A 19,360-nucleotide genomic window follows, 5' to 3' on the forward strand; every position below is an offset into this window, starting at 1 on the left:
GGAATTTTAAAAATTAAAAAAAAAAAAGATTGCGTGGTGCCTCTCCCAAGTTTTGATTCTGGTTTACATTTCTAACAAAAACCCAAGTGATGTTCATGCTGCTGGTTGAGATGACACTTTGAGAAGCACTATGGTAATAGATTATAACGAAGACTTAAAAAAAAAATCTATAGTAAAACAAAAAGGGACAGATATGAGTGTGGAGCTATTCTTTAGAGAAAGTCTAATAATATGGAACGGATAATACAATTAGCTAACTACAATGTCACTCTCGTGAGATATATGTTTCAAAGTTAGTATCATGAATAATAAAACTAAGGATTGAGAACAGCACTGTTGCAGCAAAGCTGTATCAGGTGGTTACCTTAACCAGATGATCGAACACGGTTATCTTCAGTAGTGTTAACAACTAATATGTAACTCCAATATCATGTATAAGTTGTACAAATGACCAATATTCTTGCCAGAATATTGCATAACCTGAACTTAACTATGAAGAAACAGACAAGAAATCTAGAGTGAGGGACATTCTACAAGGCAAACAGACTAGACCGTTCATGTCCATGCCTTGAAAAACAAAAAGCACAACTATTGTATATGGAGACAACTTAATTGTAACCTAAATTGGAAAAACATTTTGGGACAATTGAGAAAATTTGAATACACACTGCACATTACACATAGGAATTAACTTAGTGTGATAAAGATTATGATTATTTAGGAAAACGGGATTGAATTCTTATGAGATGCATGACCAAGTATTTTAAGTTGACCCAATCTTGACATCTAAAATTCACTTTGAAGTGGCTCTAATATATGCAGACACATGTATATATACCCCCACCACACACACGTACTTTTCTTTACACCTGTAGTTTAGTATTTGCCTACATAAGTACCTAGAATTTTGCCCCCTATCAGGAAATAATCCTTTCTTATATCCTTGGAATATTTACAGAAGTCTTTCAAGTACTTACCACAGAAAAATATAGTTTCAAAGTCTTTTTAAAGGCCCCCACTTCCAATGAAACTAAAATAATCACCTCACAGGGGCTCCTGGGTGGCTTAGTCAGTTGAGCATCGACTTTCGGCTCAGGTGTGATCTCACAGTTCGTGGGTTCGAGCCTTGTGTCGGTCTCTGTGCTGACAGCTAGCTCAGAGCCTGGAGCCTGCTTCAGATTCTGTATCTCCCTCTCTCTCTGACCCTCCCTTGCTCATGCTGTCTCTCTCAGAAATAAATAAAAACATAAAAAAATTTTTTTTTAAATCACCACACAAAGAATTCCAAAAAATTCCAAAAGAAAACAACTACTTAGAAGTTGAGCAGTTAAGGGGTGCCTAGGTTACGCAGTCAGTAGAGCAACTGACTCTTGATTTCATCCCTGTCCATCATCTCGGGGGTGGGATCTAATCCCACACCTAGCTCCATTAAAAGAGTAAAAAAAACAAAAAACAAAAAAAACTGATGTCAGTAAAACTAGCAGGAAATAGATCCTATTTACAAGTGACAAAAAAACCCCATAAACTCAGCAATGAACTTGACAAGTGCAGTAATTATACAATTAAAATTCTAACATTCCATTGGAGGACATGCAACAGACTTTGGAGAAAAAGGCTTCTAGATGGGAAGACTGAATGCATACCGAAAACCTCAAAGGAGCTTCTTGATAACTGGATATAACTTTATAATGTTCTTATGTTTGAAACTGCCAAGGGACAGAGAAATAGTGCTTGCTTCATCTTCCCAGATAATGTAATAATTTAACATTAAGTTTGTCACAAGAAAAAAGTCAATCAGGAAACAATAGATGGCAATTACGGTTTCAACTCAGCTGGACAAGAGTAATTTTGATCATGCGGTACTGACAAAAATGGGCACCCATCTGGAAGAGTCTTACTTTATACCATCTACGGAAAGTTTATTGAGGAATTATAGATATAAATAGGGAAATTTTCAAATTTTCCATGTTTATGGTTTTGAGATGGGGTTTATCTCAAGATTGCAAATCCAAAAGCAACTGTAGAAAAAAAAATTGATAATATAAAAACTCCCAAGTGTCTGCGTGGCAAAAGAGCAACACTCAGAAGGCAAATGACAAAATGGAAAAAACTTACATAGTGAGAAATAGTCAACAAAAATTTATTCAACTAGCCATCAGAATTAAAATTAGGACAGCAAACAAGGTAGATTATTTCTTGCCAAATTCACAGAAATTGTAGAATCATTATCTTCAGTATTGGCAAGGATGCAGAGAAACCCGGCAGTTTTGTACATTGCTGACAACACTTGAGAGTCATCTGGCAGCATCTGCCAAAACTTAGAACGCACATACCCCAAAGAACCAGCATACAGAAGGGAAAGCATGGTATTTAATGATCCACAGGTTTGTCTGTAGGAGCAAAGAGGAAAAGCAATCTGAAGGTCAACAACAGAATGGTTGAATACACTATAGTATATCCATATTATGGAATGGAATGCCTACACCCGGGCAAGGCATACACATGTTAAAAGTAATTGCTTATATATAGAATGATTCAATTTCCTAGAAAGCCCCATGACAACTTATTTATAAGCATATTTATATTTATAGAAGGCAAAGAAGGATACACCCCAAACTGCTGGTACCTTCAGATGGATGGGATTGAGCTGTAAGAGTAGGGGTTGGAGAGTAAGTTAACTTTTGTAGATAACTTATGTTTTGAGGATCTGCTTTTATTTGATCAATAAAGACAGTGAAAAAGCAAAGTATAGAATATAACGTTATTTTTTCAAGTGAAAAAGTTGCTACTAGCTCAAGTTGATCGTTTTAACAAATAGTGGTACAAGTAAAACCTACTTAGAATTACGGCAGCAACCACCAGAGGAAACAGAAAACAAGGGGACTAAGGGTAGAGTGGCAGACCTTTAAGCAAAATGAGGCAGCATATTCTCCAAGGTAATTGGACTTGCATGCAGTATGCCCTAACGAACGGCTTTAAATGCCTTCACAACCACAGTAACTCATACAAGAATCTAAAGCCAGGTACATAAAACAAGAACCACACAAATAACAATTATATATATGTGCTGGATCCCAATAAACTGGAAACACTTTTTACATTCCCTAACTTATCTTTAACAAATCTTTTAGGTTACCCTGGAGTAGGAAGTAGCCACATTCAAATGAGTTACGGTATAAGAAATAAAAAGGACCACAAGCTTTATTAAAAGTAAGCAAACGTAACATATAGTATGTACAGATGGCACATAGTGCCAATTTTATTTGCAGTTATTATAGTACTCCAACTCATGTTTACAAGTTACACCTTTGACACAGCCTTGGCTAAATCTTGAACTAGTGCAGAATTTAGTTGTGCTAGAGTGCTGATCTTAGCATGCTTAGATGTGGCATACTTGTTCTTGATAGTCTAGAAGAGAAAAGCATAGTAATTAATGAAGGGAAAAAGGAAAAAAACATTGTGAGACCCAATAGTACACATATTCACTTAAAACAATTCCTTCAGGGGTACCTGGGTGGCTCAGTCAGTTAAGTGTCTTGGTTTCCACTCAGGTCATGATCTCTTAGTTCATGAGATAGAGCCCATGTAAGGCTCCACACTGCTAACAGTGTGGAGTCTACTTGGTGTTCTCCCTCTCCCTTCCCCACTCTCTTTCGCTCTCAAAAATTAATAAACTTAAAAAAATAGCATTATAAAAAAAAATCAATTCTTTCAAAACGAGTCGTTTACAGACTTGAAATCTTAAGTATTTTCATTTTCCTCCCAACATCCTACAATGCCCCTGACTTACCATGTGCTTTGTAAGCCCACGATTCACCATGACTAGATTCTTTGCCAGGTGTTGCATTACATTTAGAAGGGATTCTTCAGTGTAGGACAGGTAATGCTGTAAAGTTGGTGTCTACGGCAACAAAAGTTAACATTATAAATACTCATCAAGAATGGTGCTTAGAAAATTTCTGTAAGTCAAGAGTAGGATAAGAAGAGGGATTCTGTAGGACCGATTACAACTGAAATTTAAAATAAACTTAAGATGCTTCTTTCATGCTTCTCCAGTACTTAAACCTATTATACACTAATGTGCTCAAACATAACTAAACCTCTGTAATTGCTGACTAGTCTACCCCCCAAAGCTAGGCTCCAAATTGTTTGACACCGACATTCACATGCCTAATTCCACTCCTAAGGCCTATGGTAGCATATGGCACATTGGAGAAATATGTGTAGAATCAGTGGGTATGAATGGACTCCGGGTATGTCATTTGACCTGCCTGAGAGTCTTCATCTGTATAGAATGAAGACTATAATGAAGTGGGAATATCCTATGAACACACAGCAAACACAATACCATTTTTAATCATTCTCTCAGTATATGCTCTACTTTTAGAAATCATTTGAATTGTCCGTTAACGAAAACCGTCCAGTATTCATGCAAACATCATTTAAAAAATTTAAAAGCTTTGGGGCGCCTGGGTGGCTTAGTCGGTTGGGCGTCCGACTTTCACTTAGGTCATGATCTCGCGGTTCGTGGGTTCAAGACCCGCGTCGGGCTCTGTGCTGCCAGCTCAGAGCCTGAAGCCTGTTTCAGAGTCTGTGACTCCCTCTCTCTCTGACCCTCCCCTGCTCATGCTGTCTCTCTCTCTCTCCTAGAAATAAATAAAACATTAAAAAAAAAAAAAATTTAAAAGCTTAGGGTCGCCTAGGTGGCTCATTTGGTCAAGTGTCTGAATTTGGCTCAGGTCATGATCTCAGTCTAGAAGTTCGAGCCCTGAATCGGGCTCTGTGTTGACAGGTCAGAGCTGGAGCCTGCTTCAGATTCTGTCTCCCTCTCTCTCTGCCCCTCTCCTGCTCATGCTCTTCTGTCTGTCTCTCAAAAATAAATAAACATTAAAACAAAAATTTTTTTTATTTTAAAAGCTTAGGGTAACATAAGTCCGTGGGAAGAACTTACCCATTCACCATTATCAAGAATTTTTAGTGCTAAGCAAAAAGCTCCTGCTGCAATCTGAGAAGGAGGAAAGTGCACCATATCGTAATCCAGCATAGTTAGTTCCATCAGGTATTTGGCCAAAGTATGTTGCTCAACATCAACCTGAAACAAAACCGACAGGTCTCTGAGCTTTTGTCAGAATTCTGTACTAGCAATAACCAGTATACCCATAAGTATTTGTCTATAAACTCAAATGCTGGGGTGCCTGGAGTGCTCATTCGGTTGAGCCTCTGACTTTGGCTCAGATCATGATCTTACAGTTCATGAGATCAAGCCCCACATCGGGCTCTGTACAGACAGCTCGGAGCCTGGAGCCTGCTTCGGATTCTGTGTCTCCCTCTCTGCTCCTTCCCCATGTACAATCTGGGTCTCTCTCTCTCAAATATAAATAAATGTTAAAAAAAAAACCTTTTCTTTAACTGTCAAATCCAACTGCCCATGGAAAGCCTTAACGAAAATATTAATACATAGCCTAATTGGAAATAAAGAACATCTTTAGGTCTTCTTCATGTAGTGAGAGTTGTAAGTCAGCTGAATTAGAGCTGCATGAGGAGCAGTATTTCATAATGCACCATACTAAAGATTATCTAAGAAATCTGTACCTCTCCAATCTTAGATGCTCTCCGAAGGAAATGCAGGGGTAGAGGGCGGCCCAGACCAAAATTTAAAGATCTTAGAATCTTCATTTCCATCTGTCTGATTTGGTGCTTTGTGTAAGTATTGTCGGTCACAAAGGCAAAGTCACCAATTTCTGGAGGGTACATTTCTTCATATTTGCTTGCAATAAACATGGCAGTGACACCAACCAGCTGCAGCATCTTCTTGGGTACACAATTATTCTGCAATGGGAATTCCAGATGGATGAACAACTAATATGTACTTGAAAAAAGAGACAACATGGCTATGAAGGGAACATGGGAAACAATACTCTAACAGCAAAATCATAGTTAATGACACTCTATTCCCCCAAGACAGATGTTAGCTGGAAAAGTCTGTTTCTTGTGACTCAGCTAGAACCTGGGAGAACCCTCAGTTACTGAATTATGCTCACCTGCATGAACCGATCAATAATGGAAACAGTCATGTACATGGTCTCCTGCAGTAACCTGAATTTCATTTGAACCTGAACTAGCCAGTCAATTAGGATGGCTCTCATGTTTCCAGTGACTTCACGACCCAGTAAGTATTTTGGTCTTACTGCTTGCTCTTCCTGCAAAAGAATGCTGATTACCGTTTAGAAGACATTTCTGATGAGAAATATTAGTCACCACAGAACAGTAATGGAGCATTTAGAATCTCTAACAGTTGTCAACTTAACACTTCATACTGTCACTACAAAAGTCTCTATCACTGAGGAAGAAAACAAATATTAAACAGGACAGTCTGAAAGGTTTCTCATATTGGCAGATCTTTCTGTAACCACTTCAACCCCAAGATATCATGCCTTCATCTCATATCTTTTTACTTCACACTATAAACCCAGAACCTGAGCTTTATGAAGCAGGGAAAAATAGCACCAGCAATTTTCCAGATCACCTGGACCCTATATGCTACCCCTTTCCTGCTGTATGATTTAAACTGTCAACACACCATAGGTAAAAAGAATGAACCATGAAAGACCAACATATACATGTGCTAAACCCACCCCACCAAAATTAGAAAACTAATATATTTACTTACTTTTAAAAAAAGGTTTATTCATTTTTGGGGGCGAGAGAGAGAGAGACAGAGAGACAGCCAGATAGACCATGAGCAGAAAAGGGGCAGAGAGAAAGGGAGACATAGAATCTGAAACCGGCTCCAGACTTTGAGCTGTTAGCACAGAGCCTGACGCAGGGCTCAAACTCAAGAAACCTGAGATCATGACCTGAACCGAAGTCAGACGCTTAACCAACTGAGCCACCTAGGCTCCCCTAGAAAACTTAAGAAACAAAGGAGAAGAAACCCAAAGTGGAAGACTGGTTCTGGCAAGAAAGAAGAACAATCATATAGAAAATCTTTTCAATGTCCAGAAGAACCAGGCAAGAGAGAAAAGATGTAAAAAGGTGTTGAAAGAAGAGAAGGTCTTATAACACACAACTGGGCAAATGTGTTTGTTTGCTTTTTTGTTAGCATACAGAATGCTTCCTTGTTTTGGAAGGGAGGAGGAACAGAGGGCACATGCCACTAATACGAAAGTTTCAGAAGTGATACGGAAGGAAACAAGAACTTTTTTATTGTACTCGAAAACACAGAAAAATTTCCCTGGTGTTACATGCACATCAGCCACAATGACACAAAATGCCTTGCACTGCTGGTGGTTATAGTTTCTCAGCATATTTTCCATTACCATCTATCTCCTGCCTCTAATTCTCAAACTCAGAGCCGGGGAATTGCTCACTCCTAACTGTGATAGACATAAGTGTATCATTTAACCTACAGGCATTCATTAGAAAGAGTTCTAAGAGTGGGTACCTGAGTGGCTCATTTGTTAGGTATCTGACTTTGGGACAGGTCATGATCTAATGGTTCGTCGAGTTCTAGGCCTGCATCGGGCTCTGTGTCGACAGCTAGAGCCTGGAGCCTGTTCCAGATTCTGTGTCTCCCCCCTCTTTGCCCATCCCCCACTTGCACTCTCTCTTTCAAAAATAAACATTAAATGGGGCGCCTGGGTGGCTTAGTCAGTTAAGCGTCCGACTTTAGCTTAGGTCATGATCTCGCGGTTCGTGGGTTCGAGCCCCGAGTCGGGCTCTGTGCTGACTGCCAGCTCAGAGCCTGGAGCCTGTTTCAGAGTCTGTGACTCCCTCTCTCTCTGACCCTCCCCAGCTCACGCTGTCTCTCTATCTCCTAGAAATAAATAAAAATATTTTTAAAAATAAATAAACATTAAAAGAATTTTTTTTTTTTAACAAAAAGAGAGTTCGGGTAGTATCCAGTGTCATTCTGAACTTTCTCTGTTCAAAATAGCAAACAAATAAAGATATTCTTGGTTTTTTTAGTGAGTTGATTCTTGGTACTCAATGAAGGAGAATTTCAAAGTGAAATTTACTGTTAAGAAATGCTACTTATATCCTGCTTGAATTCTTGTAAACAATGTAAAACATCTTTAATAAAACCAAGCACAGTTTAGAAAAACAAAGAATCTAAAAATAATACAGACCTCAAGTTGTCTCAGATAAGCATAAATATCTTTCACATATTCACTACAAAGGTTTGGATCAGCTCCATCATCTGCATCCACATCATTCACTGCAAGTATTACATCAGAGAAAGCCTGACACAGATATTCTTCTGCAGGGGCACATCCAGATGTTTCCATTGGGCTTGGAGACGGAGTATCAACCTTGAAACAGAGAAATCTTTTGAAATAATAGCAAAGAACAGCATACCATCTGGGAACGAAAGGCCAATTATTGGTACCAATAGACCAACTGCTACATAGACATATAATTCTCAAGTCATTTCCTCAAAGAAAAATTAGTTTCTTTTCAAATGTATTCAATTTCTCTTTAGGACATGATTAATACAAAAGTAAAATGCCCGAAGAGAATGAACCAATTAGAAGTCAGCAGAACCTCAACACTAATGGGTAAAACAAGAAAAAGCAAACAAAATCACACTCTAGACTTTCTTCCAGAGGAAAGGAGTAAATAACGAATCTGTTTATATGTGTCATGTGAAGTCATTCCAAATGAATGACAGTCTTTTGTCTTCATTTCAAAACATGGATCGGTTCTCACTGCCCAGGACAACTCAACTTCTGTCTTTACTACTAAGGATTCACCGAGTTCATTCGTTATCATTAACCATTTCCTTCAAGCTCCAGTTTCCCCTTCGTTCAAACAATTCATTGATCATGTTCTTCTAGTCAAGCACTGTGCAAGGCAGAGTCTTTACAGTGTCTTCAAAGGGCTTTGAGTTTAGAAGAGAGAAGTAAATAAAATGAGGACACAATCTAGGAATAAGGGTGGGGAAAGTTAGGGAAGGTTTCAGGAGTTGATGCTTGAGCTGTTTTGAAGGACGAAAAGATTACTAGCTTAAAAAGTTACTTAAAAAGGGTGGCCTTTTTAAAGTAAGTGGGACAGCAGGGACACCTGGGTGGCTCATTCGGTTGGGTGTCCGACTTCAACTTAGGTCACGATCTCACGGTTGGTGGGTCTGAGCCCCACAATGGGCTCTGTGCTGCCAGCTCAGAGCCTGGAGACTGCTTCACATTCTGTGTCTCCCTTGCTCTCTGCCCCTCCCCCACTAATGCTGTCTCTCTTCCGTCTCTCAAAAATGAATGTTAAAAAAGCAAAGACCATCAATATGGGAATTAAGGAAATTTCAGTTTGGTATGACCAGTTAAAGACTGTACATGCTATAGGTTTCATGTGTTGTGTCCAGAATGTTAATACTAAAGCAACAGCCTCAAATCTCCCACCCTTAGATATAAGCTAGGCCGAATGACTTTTACAGATCATCTTCTCAACTGGTTTTAACTACTTTGCTATTTATTTATTTATTTTTATTTATTTAATTTAGGAGAGTGAGAGCTCCAGTTGTGGAGAGGGGCAGAAGGAGAATCTTAAGCAGGCTCCATGCCCAGGCTGGAGCTTGTGCTTAATCCCACCACCCCGGCAAATCCCAGGTCCTGAGCAGAAATCAAGAGTGGGCTGCTCAAATGACTGAGCCACCCAGAGGCACCTACTTTTTGTTTTTCAATTTAAAGATGCCCTTGTAGGGACACCTGGGTGGCTCAGATGGCTCTGCACTGACAGTGCAGAGCATGCTTAGGATCTGCGGTCTCTCCCTCTCTCTCTCAAAATAAACAAACTGAAAAAAAAAAAAAGTATTCTTATAAAATTAGAGCTTCATTAAATGCAGTTCATTGTAATTTCAGCAAAGCAGCCCCTTCTAGGTGCTTGCTTCTCCTTCACAGGAGAGGATATATATACCTAACTGTTGTTTAATAAGTTCTTAGTTTTAGTTTTTGAGGCTAAATGTTAACTCATCTACGCTCAGAAAAGCTACATATTCTTTCTGCTTTCACTTTTATATATTCCAGTGTTACAGGTTTATTAATTATTCAGTGGCCACATTAGGGAGTAAAAGGATTCAAGATCATCTGTATCAGTCAATCAATTCTGGTCAGATGGTTTGTACCAAAGACAGCAAAATCTTTGATTCACAGAGCTATGATAACTCAATACCATTAAAAAGAGGGGGAGGGGCTCCTGGGCAGTTCAGAGTCTCTTAAGCTTCTGAGGACTCTTGATTTTGGCCCAGGTCATGATCTCATGGTTTGAGCGTTCAAGCCCAACACTGGGCTCCATTGAAAGCACAGAGCCTGTTTTGGATTCTCTCTTTCAAATAAACTTAAAAAAAAAGAAGAAAATAAAGGGTAGGGGGAGGCAGTATCACAAAATGATTAAGAGCCTAGGCTCTGAAGCTAGATTTCCTGGGTTTAAATCCATATGTGCCACTGATTACATGTGTGACTCTAGAAAAATTATTTCTTTATACTTCACTAAGCCATTATTTAAAAGGCAGAGGTAGTAATACAAGTAAGAAAATCCATATAAAGACTGGGTGAGTTATGGGACGCCTGGATGGCTCAGTTGGCTAGGCGGCTAACTTTGGCTCAGGTCATAATTTTGGGGTTTGTGGGTTTGAGTCCCGCATGGGACTCTGTGCGGACAGCACAGAGCCCAGGGCCTGCTTTGGATTCTGTGTCTCCCTCTCTCTCTGCCTCTCACCTGCTCACAACTCTCTTTCTCTCAAAAATAAATATTAAAAAAAATTTAAAGATTCGGGAAGTTAAATGTACTTGAAGTGCAGAGACTACTTCCTGCTAAGAACTCTATAAATGCTACTATTATTACTATTTGTTCAAATTCTGATTCCATGTGTTATAAAATGAGGGGAAAGAAACAACCAAACCTAGAGGAAAGCAAAGTAAGTTTACCAAAATAGGCTCCGGAGAAAGTTTTTCTTTAACTGGCTCATGTTCTGGCTCTGGTTCTGGCACAGGTACAGACACAGGCTCCGGTGCTTTGTCCAGAGGTTTTGGTATTTTTTTAGCAATAACTTTGCCAGGAGCCAAAGTTTTTGCTTCCTGTGGATGAAAGAAGAAAATGCTAAGTTTCTGCATCGAGGGTCACAGCTGTAAGGTGGGCTCTTAGAAGATGGATGGGGAAGAGATAGCTACCTTTTTCAGAGGCAATTTGGCCTGTGGCTGTTCACTGACTTTGTTACCAATGTCTCCGAGGGCTGTTCTTGGCCTCAGTCCCGGCTTGGAGGCTGCAGCAGTGGCCAGAGGCACGCGCTTTGCGCCTGCCGTACTGATCTTTCCCTTGTTTTCAACATTAACTTTCGTGTTCTGAAAGAAGCAAGACCACTTTGAGAGCTGGCCCAATCAGGTCGGAGTAAGTCAAGGGTCAATTAAGGTGGGGCAAGAGAGAGGCTCTCAGGACAAACGTTGGCTGTAAAAAAAAAAAAAAAAAAAAAAAAAAAAAAAAGGGTTCCCAAAGGAAAGCGGGGTTCCAGGATCTACCCATGGTTGTAACATGTCAATTTCCTCCCAGAACGTCTTCACTCACCTAAAGAGGGGTTGTCGGTTTAGTCCCGGCCGACCCTAAAATACCACGAATTTACATTTGAGAGGAAATAGAAAAGCCTACAATTGCAGGCATTTTCTCTCCGGGAGGGGGGTTACGCGGTTGGTGAGAGCCGCCTCGGGGACCTTCTATCACATTTTAAAAGAGGTTTCCGGTGAACCTTTCACCACCCTCCCCTCTCGCGCTAAACACTTATCCAAGGCCGGCTCAGTTCTCTTCCTCTCTCCGTAGGTCCCCCACCCTCCCCCACCGTACCAGGGGGCCACCGATCCCCCCACCCCCCATCCTCCTCCCCAAATCGCTGCCCCGGTCCGCCCGAGGGGCCCCGGCAGGCGACAGAGGATGCGAGGACACGCAGCGAGCGAGGAAAGCCGCGTTTGTTCATTGTCCGCAGCAGCTCACCCTGGTGACCCGGAGCGCCATGGCTTCCTCTTCACCAGGCAGCAGCTCAACGGGGAGAAGCAGAGCACGGGAGACACCGACGAGCCGAGGACCTGAACCCACCGCAGACCAACAGCCGTTCCTCCGCAGCACGCCGGGAGGAGCGGTGGCCAGCCTCAGGTTTAAACCCCGCGCTGCTCTCTCCTTATTGGTCTGTTCGTGGCACTCGCTCCCTTCCCATTGGCGGCTGCCTGTTCCTCCGAGAATGCGTTTCCTGGGCGATCCCGCGGAGACGTTCGAGAGGGGGCGGGGCGAGGCCTTGGCTCTCTGGCAGCTGTGCTGCCACCTGGAGAGGCGAGCAGGCTGTGCGCCGCCGACCTGGCTTGTTGGCCGCGGGAGCTCGCCTGGAGAATGGCTGGGGGGTGGGGGGCTCTGAAAAGTGACAGTTTGAGCCAGCGGCCTTGGATAAATGAAAAGTGAGAGGCCGTTATGGCTCTAGTCTTGCTTATCGTTACACACTTTCCTCTTCTGAGGTGGACTGTAACAGAAAAGGCTTAAAAATACATTTTCATTTGATTTGAGTATCTTTCATTTGCTTTCATTCCTAGGGCAGAGGAACTGAGGCTCAGAGAGGGTTTGGGTGTCTTTCCCGGGATCACAAAATGAGTTACATGGGAACGAAACTTCGGTTATGTTTTGGAACCCTGATGTTTCCACAGCACTAATTGTCTCTTGAGAATAATGTGTAGCTTCTTAATCAGCCAGATTACTTTAATCCAATTGTTTACCAAAGCCAATCTTTTGTTTTAGCTTTTTATTTGAAAATAATTTCAAATTTAGGAAAGTTTGCAAACAAAAAGAACATACATCTACCTTTTGCCCAGATTCAAGTATCCTTAACATATTACCGCCTTTGCTTTATCATGTATTTTTCTGTCTTTCTATATATAGCTCTATGTCTCACTGTATATAAAAAATTTCTTCCTGCGGCGCCTGGGTGGCTTAGTCGGTTAAGCATCTGACTTTCGCTTAGGTCATGATCTCACGGTTTGTGGGTTCGAGCCCCGCATCTGGCTCTGTGCTGACTGCCAGCTCAGAGCCTGGAGCCTGTTTCAGTCTGTGACTCCCTCTCTCTCTGACCCTCCCCTGCTCACGCTGTCTCTCTCTCTCTCTCCTAGAAATAAAACATTAAAAAAAATTAAAAAAAAAATTTCTTCATGGGGCACTTGGGGGCTTACCTGGTTAAGCCTCCAACTCTTGATTTAGGCTCAGGTCATGATCTTAGGGTTTGAGTCAGTGCAGAGCCTGCTTGGGATTCCCTCTTCCTCTCTCTGCCCCTCTCCTGCTTGTACTCTCAAAATTAACAAATAAACTCTATTAGGGTAAGTTATACATACTTACCACCCTTTATCCCTTAATTCTTTGGTGTGTATTTTCTAAGGAAAAAGGATATTCTCCTACATAACCACAATATGGTTATCAATTTCATAGGTATACTTTTTAAAAATGTTTGTTTATTTTTAGAGAGAGAGCACACACGTGCATGCACATGAGCAGGGGAGGGGCAAGAGAGAGACAGAGAGAGAGAGAGAGAGAGAGAATCCCAAGCAGGCTCTGAGCTATCAGTGAACTCAGTGTTCTCTCCTCTGGCCAAGTTAATAGGGCTGACTACATACTAGGCCTCGTTCTAAGTGCTAGGAATATATATCTGAACAAAACAGAGAAGATCCTCGTTCTCATAAACCTTATATACCAGTAGGAGAGAGAGAGAGAGACAAAACAGGTAAACAAGTAAAGTGAAAAAAGAAAAGTCAGATACTACTAAGTGCTAGGCAGAGAATGAAAAGAAAGTGATATAAATAGAATAACTTGGTAGCTACCTAGGACTTGGGAGTTAGGGATGATCTGAGAAGGTGACATAATTCATAGGTTAAGCTGAGGTTTAAATAACAAGAAGGAGAACATTCCAGATAGAGAAAATAGCCTGTAAATACGAGGGGTAGCAATGAATTTGTCATATTCAGAAAAGCATATGGCTAGAGTATGGGGGAGAGAGTGAAAATGAGATTGAAGAAATTAGAAAGAATAAAATTACACAAGCCCTTGTAAACCAAAGTAAAGATTCTGGGCTATGTAAATGCAGTGGAAGCTTTTGGAGAGTTTCAAGCCAAAGTGTGGCATAATCCATCTTTCAAAAAGTTTACCTTAGTTACTCTGGAGAGAATGTATATAGGTGGGGAGGAGGAGGAAGAAGCAGGAGGAAGGAAAAATAACAGCAAGAGGAGCCATTAAGAGACTAATGTAGAAGCCCAGTTGGTTGGACTTCTGATTTTGGCTTAGGTCATGATCTCAGAGCTTGAGAGTTTGAGCTCCGTGTAGGGCTGTGTGCTGACATCTCAGAGCCTGGAGCCTGTTTTGGATTCTGTGTCTCCCTCTCTTTCTGACCTTACCCCACCTACATTCTGTCTTTCTCTCTCTCTTAAAAAAAAATTTTTTTTTAATCTATTTAAAAAAAAGAGAGAGAGACTATCCTAGGAGGCTAGGCAAAAAATGATGGCTTGGATGGTAGCAGTGGGCAGATAGGAATGGGTTCTGGATATATTTGGAGGTAGATTTGCTGGGTCTTGATGACTTACATATACTTGGGAGTGAAAGAAAATGGAATCAAGGGTAACTCCCAGGGGCACCTGGTTGGTTCAGTCATATAAGCATGTGACTCTTGATTTTGGGATCATGAGTTCGAGCCCCACGTTGGATGTAGTGATTACTTAAATGAATAAAACTTTAAATAATAATAATAATAATTAGTAAAGTATAACTCCCAGGTTTTGACCTGAGTAACTGAAACAGAAAGACTAAGAAATGAGCAGCTTTTAGTGGGTAGCAGGTTGTAGGTAGGAGATCAAGAATTCTGCTACATTTGATATGCTTAAAGGTATGGGGGAGGAGAGGTCCACTAGGCAGAGCCCAGGGCGGGGAGCTTAAGTCTTCTTTGGCTGTAGATGGTATTTAAATCCTGACACAGAGGAGGTTGTCCAGAGAAGGAATGTAAAGAAGCCTAGATGCCAAGAGCAAGCCCTGGAGCGCTCCATATTTAAGGATTGAACCAAATGAGAGTAAGTCCGAGTAAGTCCGTTAAGAAAATTAGGCAATAAGATCAGAGAGGTTGGAGACCAGTGGTGTCTCAGAAAACATAAGGCAATAGTTCACTGAGGGAATATTGGTGTAACATGACAGACTGAATATACATAGTCTCTGTTTCTCCCTGAAGACAGTAAAATGCATAACTCTCAAGGTTGGATGACGAGACAATAATGCCAACATTTAGGAAGCAGGAAAGCAAATCAAAAAGTGGTAACGGAAGTACCAGACAGCCCAAGAAAGTTGAAATCAAAGCTAGCGGTGGAAAACCAAGAAGCAAACTTAGGGGCGTCTGGGTGGCTAAGTGGGTTAAGCATCTGACTTCGGCTCAGGTCATGATCTCGCAGCTTGTGGGTTCGGGCCCCGCATCAGGCGCTGTGCTGGCTGCCAGCTCAGAGCCTGGGGCCTGTTTCAGATTCTGTGTCTCCCTCTCCCTCTGACCCTCCCCTACTCTCTCTCCCTCTCTCTCTCTCACAAATTAAAAAAAAAAAAAAAAAGCAAACAATCTTGCTATAGACTCCAACAGGTTTCAGGAATGGGAAGTACCAGGAGCCTATAAAAGTGGTGGTGTAGGTGGAGCTGAAAACAGAATTAGTTGATTCCCTCCTACACATCTGAGTGCAGCGAGAGCACAGCCTCTTTCTGGTCCCAGCTGATGACTGGAAGTTTATGTTTGGAGGGGCAGAATTAAAGGAACTCTGGATTCAGATGCCAGGCAAGTTGAGGGAGGATGAAGTAAAATTCTTCGCACCAAATGGTGAGAACTCCAGTTCCTATCTTCCACTCAGTCCCCTAAATGCAGGTAGCTGAACTTATACCCTCCAAAATGAGATAAGGCCTTGCTTTTCTGGGGAGTGGACCTGCCCAAGAGAAAAGAAAAGTCTCAAAAATACTGATGGTTAGGATGCCCAAAGAAATGGCTGGGTCACCCTGAAAGGGATGCTCATTACTTGACACGCTTACACACTGACATAGAGCTTCTAATCAATTTTAGTGTCTTAGCTATTAATATCCAGGGACACCTGAGTGGCTCAGTCAGTTAAGCATTGAGCTTTGACTCAAATCATTATCTCACAGTTTGTGAGTTTGAGACCTTCATCAGGCTCTTTGCTGTCAGTACAGAGCCTACTTCAGATCCTCTGTTCCCCTCTCTCTCTGCCCCTCTCCCACTCACACATGTGCTGGTGTGCTCTTTCTTTCTCAAAAATTAATAAACACTTAAAAAAACAAACAAACTGGGGCACCTGGGTGGCTTAGTCGGTTAAGCGTCGGACTTTCGCTTGGGTCATGATCTCGCAGTTCGTGGGTTCGAGCCCCGCGTCGGGCACTGTGCTGACTGCCAGCTCAGAGCCTGGAGCCTGTTTCAGCCTGTGACTCCCTCTCTCTCTGACACTCCCCTGGTCACGCTGTCTCTCTCTCTCTCCTAGAAATAAATAAAAATATTTAAAAAAAAAAGGATCCGACTTCAGCTCAGGTCATGATCTCACAGCTCGTGGGTTCAAGCCCTGTGTTGGGCTCTGTGCTGATGGCTCAGAACCTGGAGCCTGCTTCTGCTTCTGTGTCTCCCTCTCTGTGTCTCTCCCCTGCTTACACTCTGTCTCTCTGTTTCTCTCTCAAAAATAAACACTGAAAAATTTTTTAAAAATAAACAAACAGGGGAGCCTGGGTAGCTCAGTCTATTGAGCATCCAACTTTGGCTCAGGTAGTTATCTCACAGTTTGTGGGTTTGAGCCCCGTGTTGGGCTCTGTGCTGATAACTAGCTCACAGCCTGGAACCTGTCTTCGGATTTTGTCTCTCCCTCTCTCTCTGTCCCTCCCCTGCTCACACTGTATCTCTCAAAAAAAGAAACTAAAAAAACATTAAAAAATTTGACAGCAAAAATTAAAAAAGCAATTGGTTTGAAAGAAAAAGTCACAGAAATTACCCCCCCCCCAAAAAAAGGATAAAAAGACAAAGAGATGGATAGACTATAGAAAAGATAAGAAAAGTAGAGGATCATTCTACAAGGTCTAATGGACAACAATTATTAGAGTAAGAAAAATAAACCGGAGAAAATTCAGAGAGGACACTGTTAAATAAACATTACAAGAAAACTTGCCAGGACCAAAGAACATGAGTTTCATAAATTCAAATCTGAGCACTCTGCAAAATAAATGTACTAAAGACTGATTCCATGACACACTGTGCTGGCATATAACATTAAGAATAAAGGGAAGAACATAAAAGGAAACAAAATCAAATACCATATACAAAGTGGTCCAGGATTAGAATGGAATTAGAGGTTTTTTTTTTTAATGTTTATTCATTTTTGAGAGACAGAGCGCGAGTTGGGGAGGGGCAGAGAGAGAGGGAGACAGAATCTGAAGCAGGCTCCAGGCCTGAACTCAGGAACCATGAGATCATGACCTAAGCTGAAGTCAGATATTTAGCTGACTGAGCCACTCAGGCACTCCTGGAATTAGACTTTCAACAGCAATGTTAAAAGCTAGAAGATTCTGAGGGAAAATGATTTTCGATTTATAATTTCTGTATTCAGCCAAACCATCAAACAATCTAGAGGTAGAATAAAGGCATTTTCAGATTTACAACAGCTAAAAAATTATCTCCCAGGGATGCCTGCATGGCTCAATCAGTTAACCGTCTGACTCTTGATTTTTGCTCAGGTCATTATCAGAGTGTGAAGCATGCTTGGGATTCTCTTTCTCTCTCTCTCTCCCTCTCTCTCTCTCTCAAAATAAATAAATAAACAATAAAGAAACAAATATAAGTAAATTCATAAACACATATATATCTCCCATGTACCCTTTCTTAGGAAATTATTGGAGGGCATAGTCTTCCAAAACAAGGATGAAAATTTTAAAAGTTAGATGTGGGACCTAAAGTGCAGTATTTCTAACACAGCAGAAAGGCTAACAAAAATCCCAAGAATTAGATCATGCCAGGTTGGCTCTTTCCAGTAGGCCTAGAGATCAATTAGGGCACAGTGGAGTAGAGCAAGAACAGTGGGCTCTAAATGGGACATCTCCAAGCAAAAAAGATGAAATTGATTTATTACTTGTTGCATTTGAATGTACTGAGCAGAGATTTACACTTTTGGTAGAGCTGGGGATAGATTAGTGATAACTGCACAAGAAAACTAGGCAAATGGAAATAAACAAGGCAGTATTAAATCTGGAACAAACTTGGGACACCTGGGTGGCTCAGTCGGTTAAGTGTCCAACTCTAGCTCAGGTCATGATCTCACAGTTTGTGGGTTCGAGGCCCACATCAGGCTCTGTGTTGAATGCTTGCTAGGAGCCTGGAGCCTGCTTCGGATTCTGTGTCTCCTTCTCTCTCTGCCCCTCCCCTGCTCATGCTCTGTTTCACTCTGTCTCTCAAAAATAAATAAATGTAAAAATAAATAAATAAATCTGGGACAAACTAGATGTCATTAAAAGATGGATATGTAATCATAATATGGTAGGCACTATGGTAAATCATATGCTCACAATAATGGGAACACTGAATACAGACTTAACCAAAAATTATCATTCAACTATTTGGGATGGTCAGGAAAGAGAGAGGGATATGTATGAGTGTGCATGTATGGTGGTAGTGTTATACAAGAGTTAAACCTTCATCTTCCATTGAAAGGAGCTAGTGGGTAATTTTTAAAACTGTGTATCCCCAAAATAGCAGTGTAAGGACATTATGAAGATTATGACTGTAAATGACAAATTGTACAGGTTAAGACGAAAAAATGGTTCCTGGGGCACCTGGGTGGCTCAGTTGGGTAAGCGGCTGGCTCTCAGTTTCAGCTCAGGTCATCATCTCATGGTTTGTGAGTTAGAGCCCCAAGTCGGGTTCCAAGCTGACTGTGCAGAACATGAGTTTCTTTCTCTCTCTCTTTGTCTCTGCCCCTCCCCCACTCATGCACACATGCTCTCTCTCAAAATAAATAGATAAACTTTAAAAAAATAAGAAAATGGTTCCTTTCAGAGAGCAGGAATGGGGGACAAGGGTATGCAGGTTTTGTTATAAATTTTATTCAAAACATTTTTTAACGTTTTTAAAAGTTATTTATTTTGAGAGCAAGTGTGCATGCAAGCAGGGGAGGGGGAGAGAGAGAGAGAGGCAGATGCAGAATCGCAAGCAGGTTCCGAGCTGTCAACACAGAGCCTAACTCTGGGCTCGATCCAATGAATCATGAGATCATGACCTGAGCAGAGATCAAGAGTGGGACACTTAATCGACTGAGCTGCACAGGCGCCCCTGGTATAAATTTTAAAG

General features: G+C 41.3%; 1 protein-coding gene across 1 annotated transcript; it reads right to left on the bottom strand.

Moving 5' to 3' along the window:
- Positions 1 to 2,692: 2,692 nt before the first annotated feature.
- Positions 2,693 to 12,098, bottom strand: CCNB1 (cyclin B1). The gene is made up of 9 exons (XM_039256073.1): positions 11,971 to 12,098; positions 11,160 to 11,330; positions 10,917 to 11,066; positions 8,130 to 8,312; positions 6,042 to 6,200; positions 5,593 to 5,829; positions 4,952 to 5,092; positions 3,791 to 3,901; positions 2,693 to 3,408 (listed from the first exon to the last, which is right to left on the bottom strand). The coding sequence occupies exons 1-9, from the start codon at positions 11,989 to 11,991 to the stop codon at positions 3,301 to 3,303; spliced, it is 1,281 nt and encodes a 426-aa protein (XP_039112004.1). The 5' UTR covers positions 11,992 to 12,098; the 3' UTR covers positions 2,693 to 3,300.
- Positions 12,099 to 19,360: the final 7,262 nt, after the last annotated feature.

Source organism: Hyaena hyaena, unplaced genomic scaffold (genome assembly GCF_003009895.1).
Source record: "Hyaena hyaena isolate Hyena2069 unplaced genomic scaffold, ASM300989v1 scaffold_558, whole genome shotgun sequence".
Lineage (NCBI taxonomy): Eukaryota > Metazoa > Chordata > Mammalia > Carnivora > Hyaenidae > Hyaena > Hyaena hyaena.

What these genes read in the sequence shown, in the direction of transcription:
- CCNB1 (XM_039256073.1), bottom strand. Translation starts at nt 11,991, where the DNA reads ATGGCGCTCCGGGTCACCAGG. An exon ending in GAGCATCTAAGATTGGAGAG is followed by an intron (nt 5,093 to 5,592) that starts GTACAGATTTCT and finishes GTTTTGTTTCAG; the next exon opens with GTTGATGTTGAGCAACATAC. An exon ending in GTGGGCTTACAAAGCACATG is followed by an intron (nt 3,409 to 3,790) that starts GTAAGTCAGGGG and finishes TTTCTCTTCTAG; the next exon opens with ACTATCAAGAACAAGTATGC.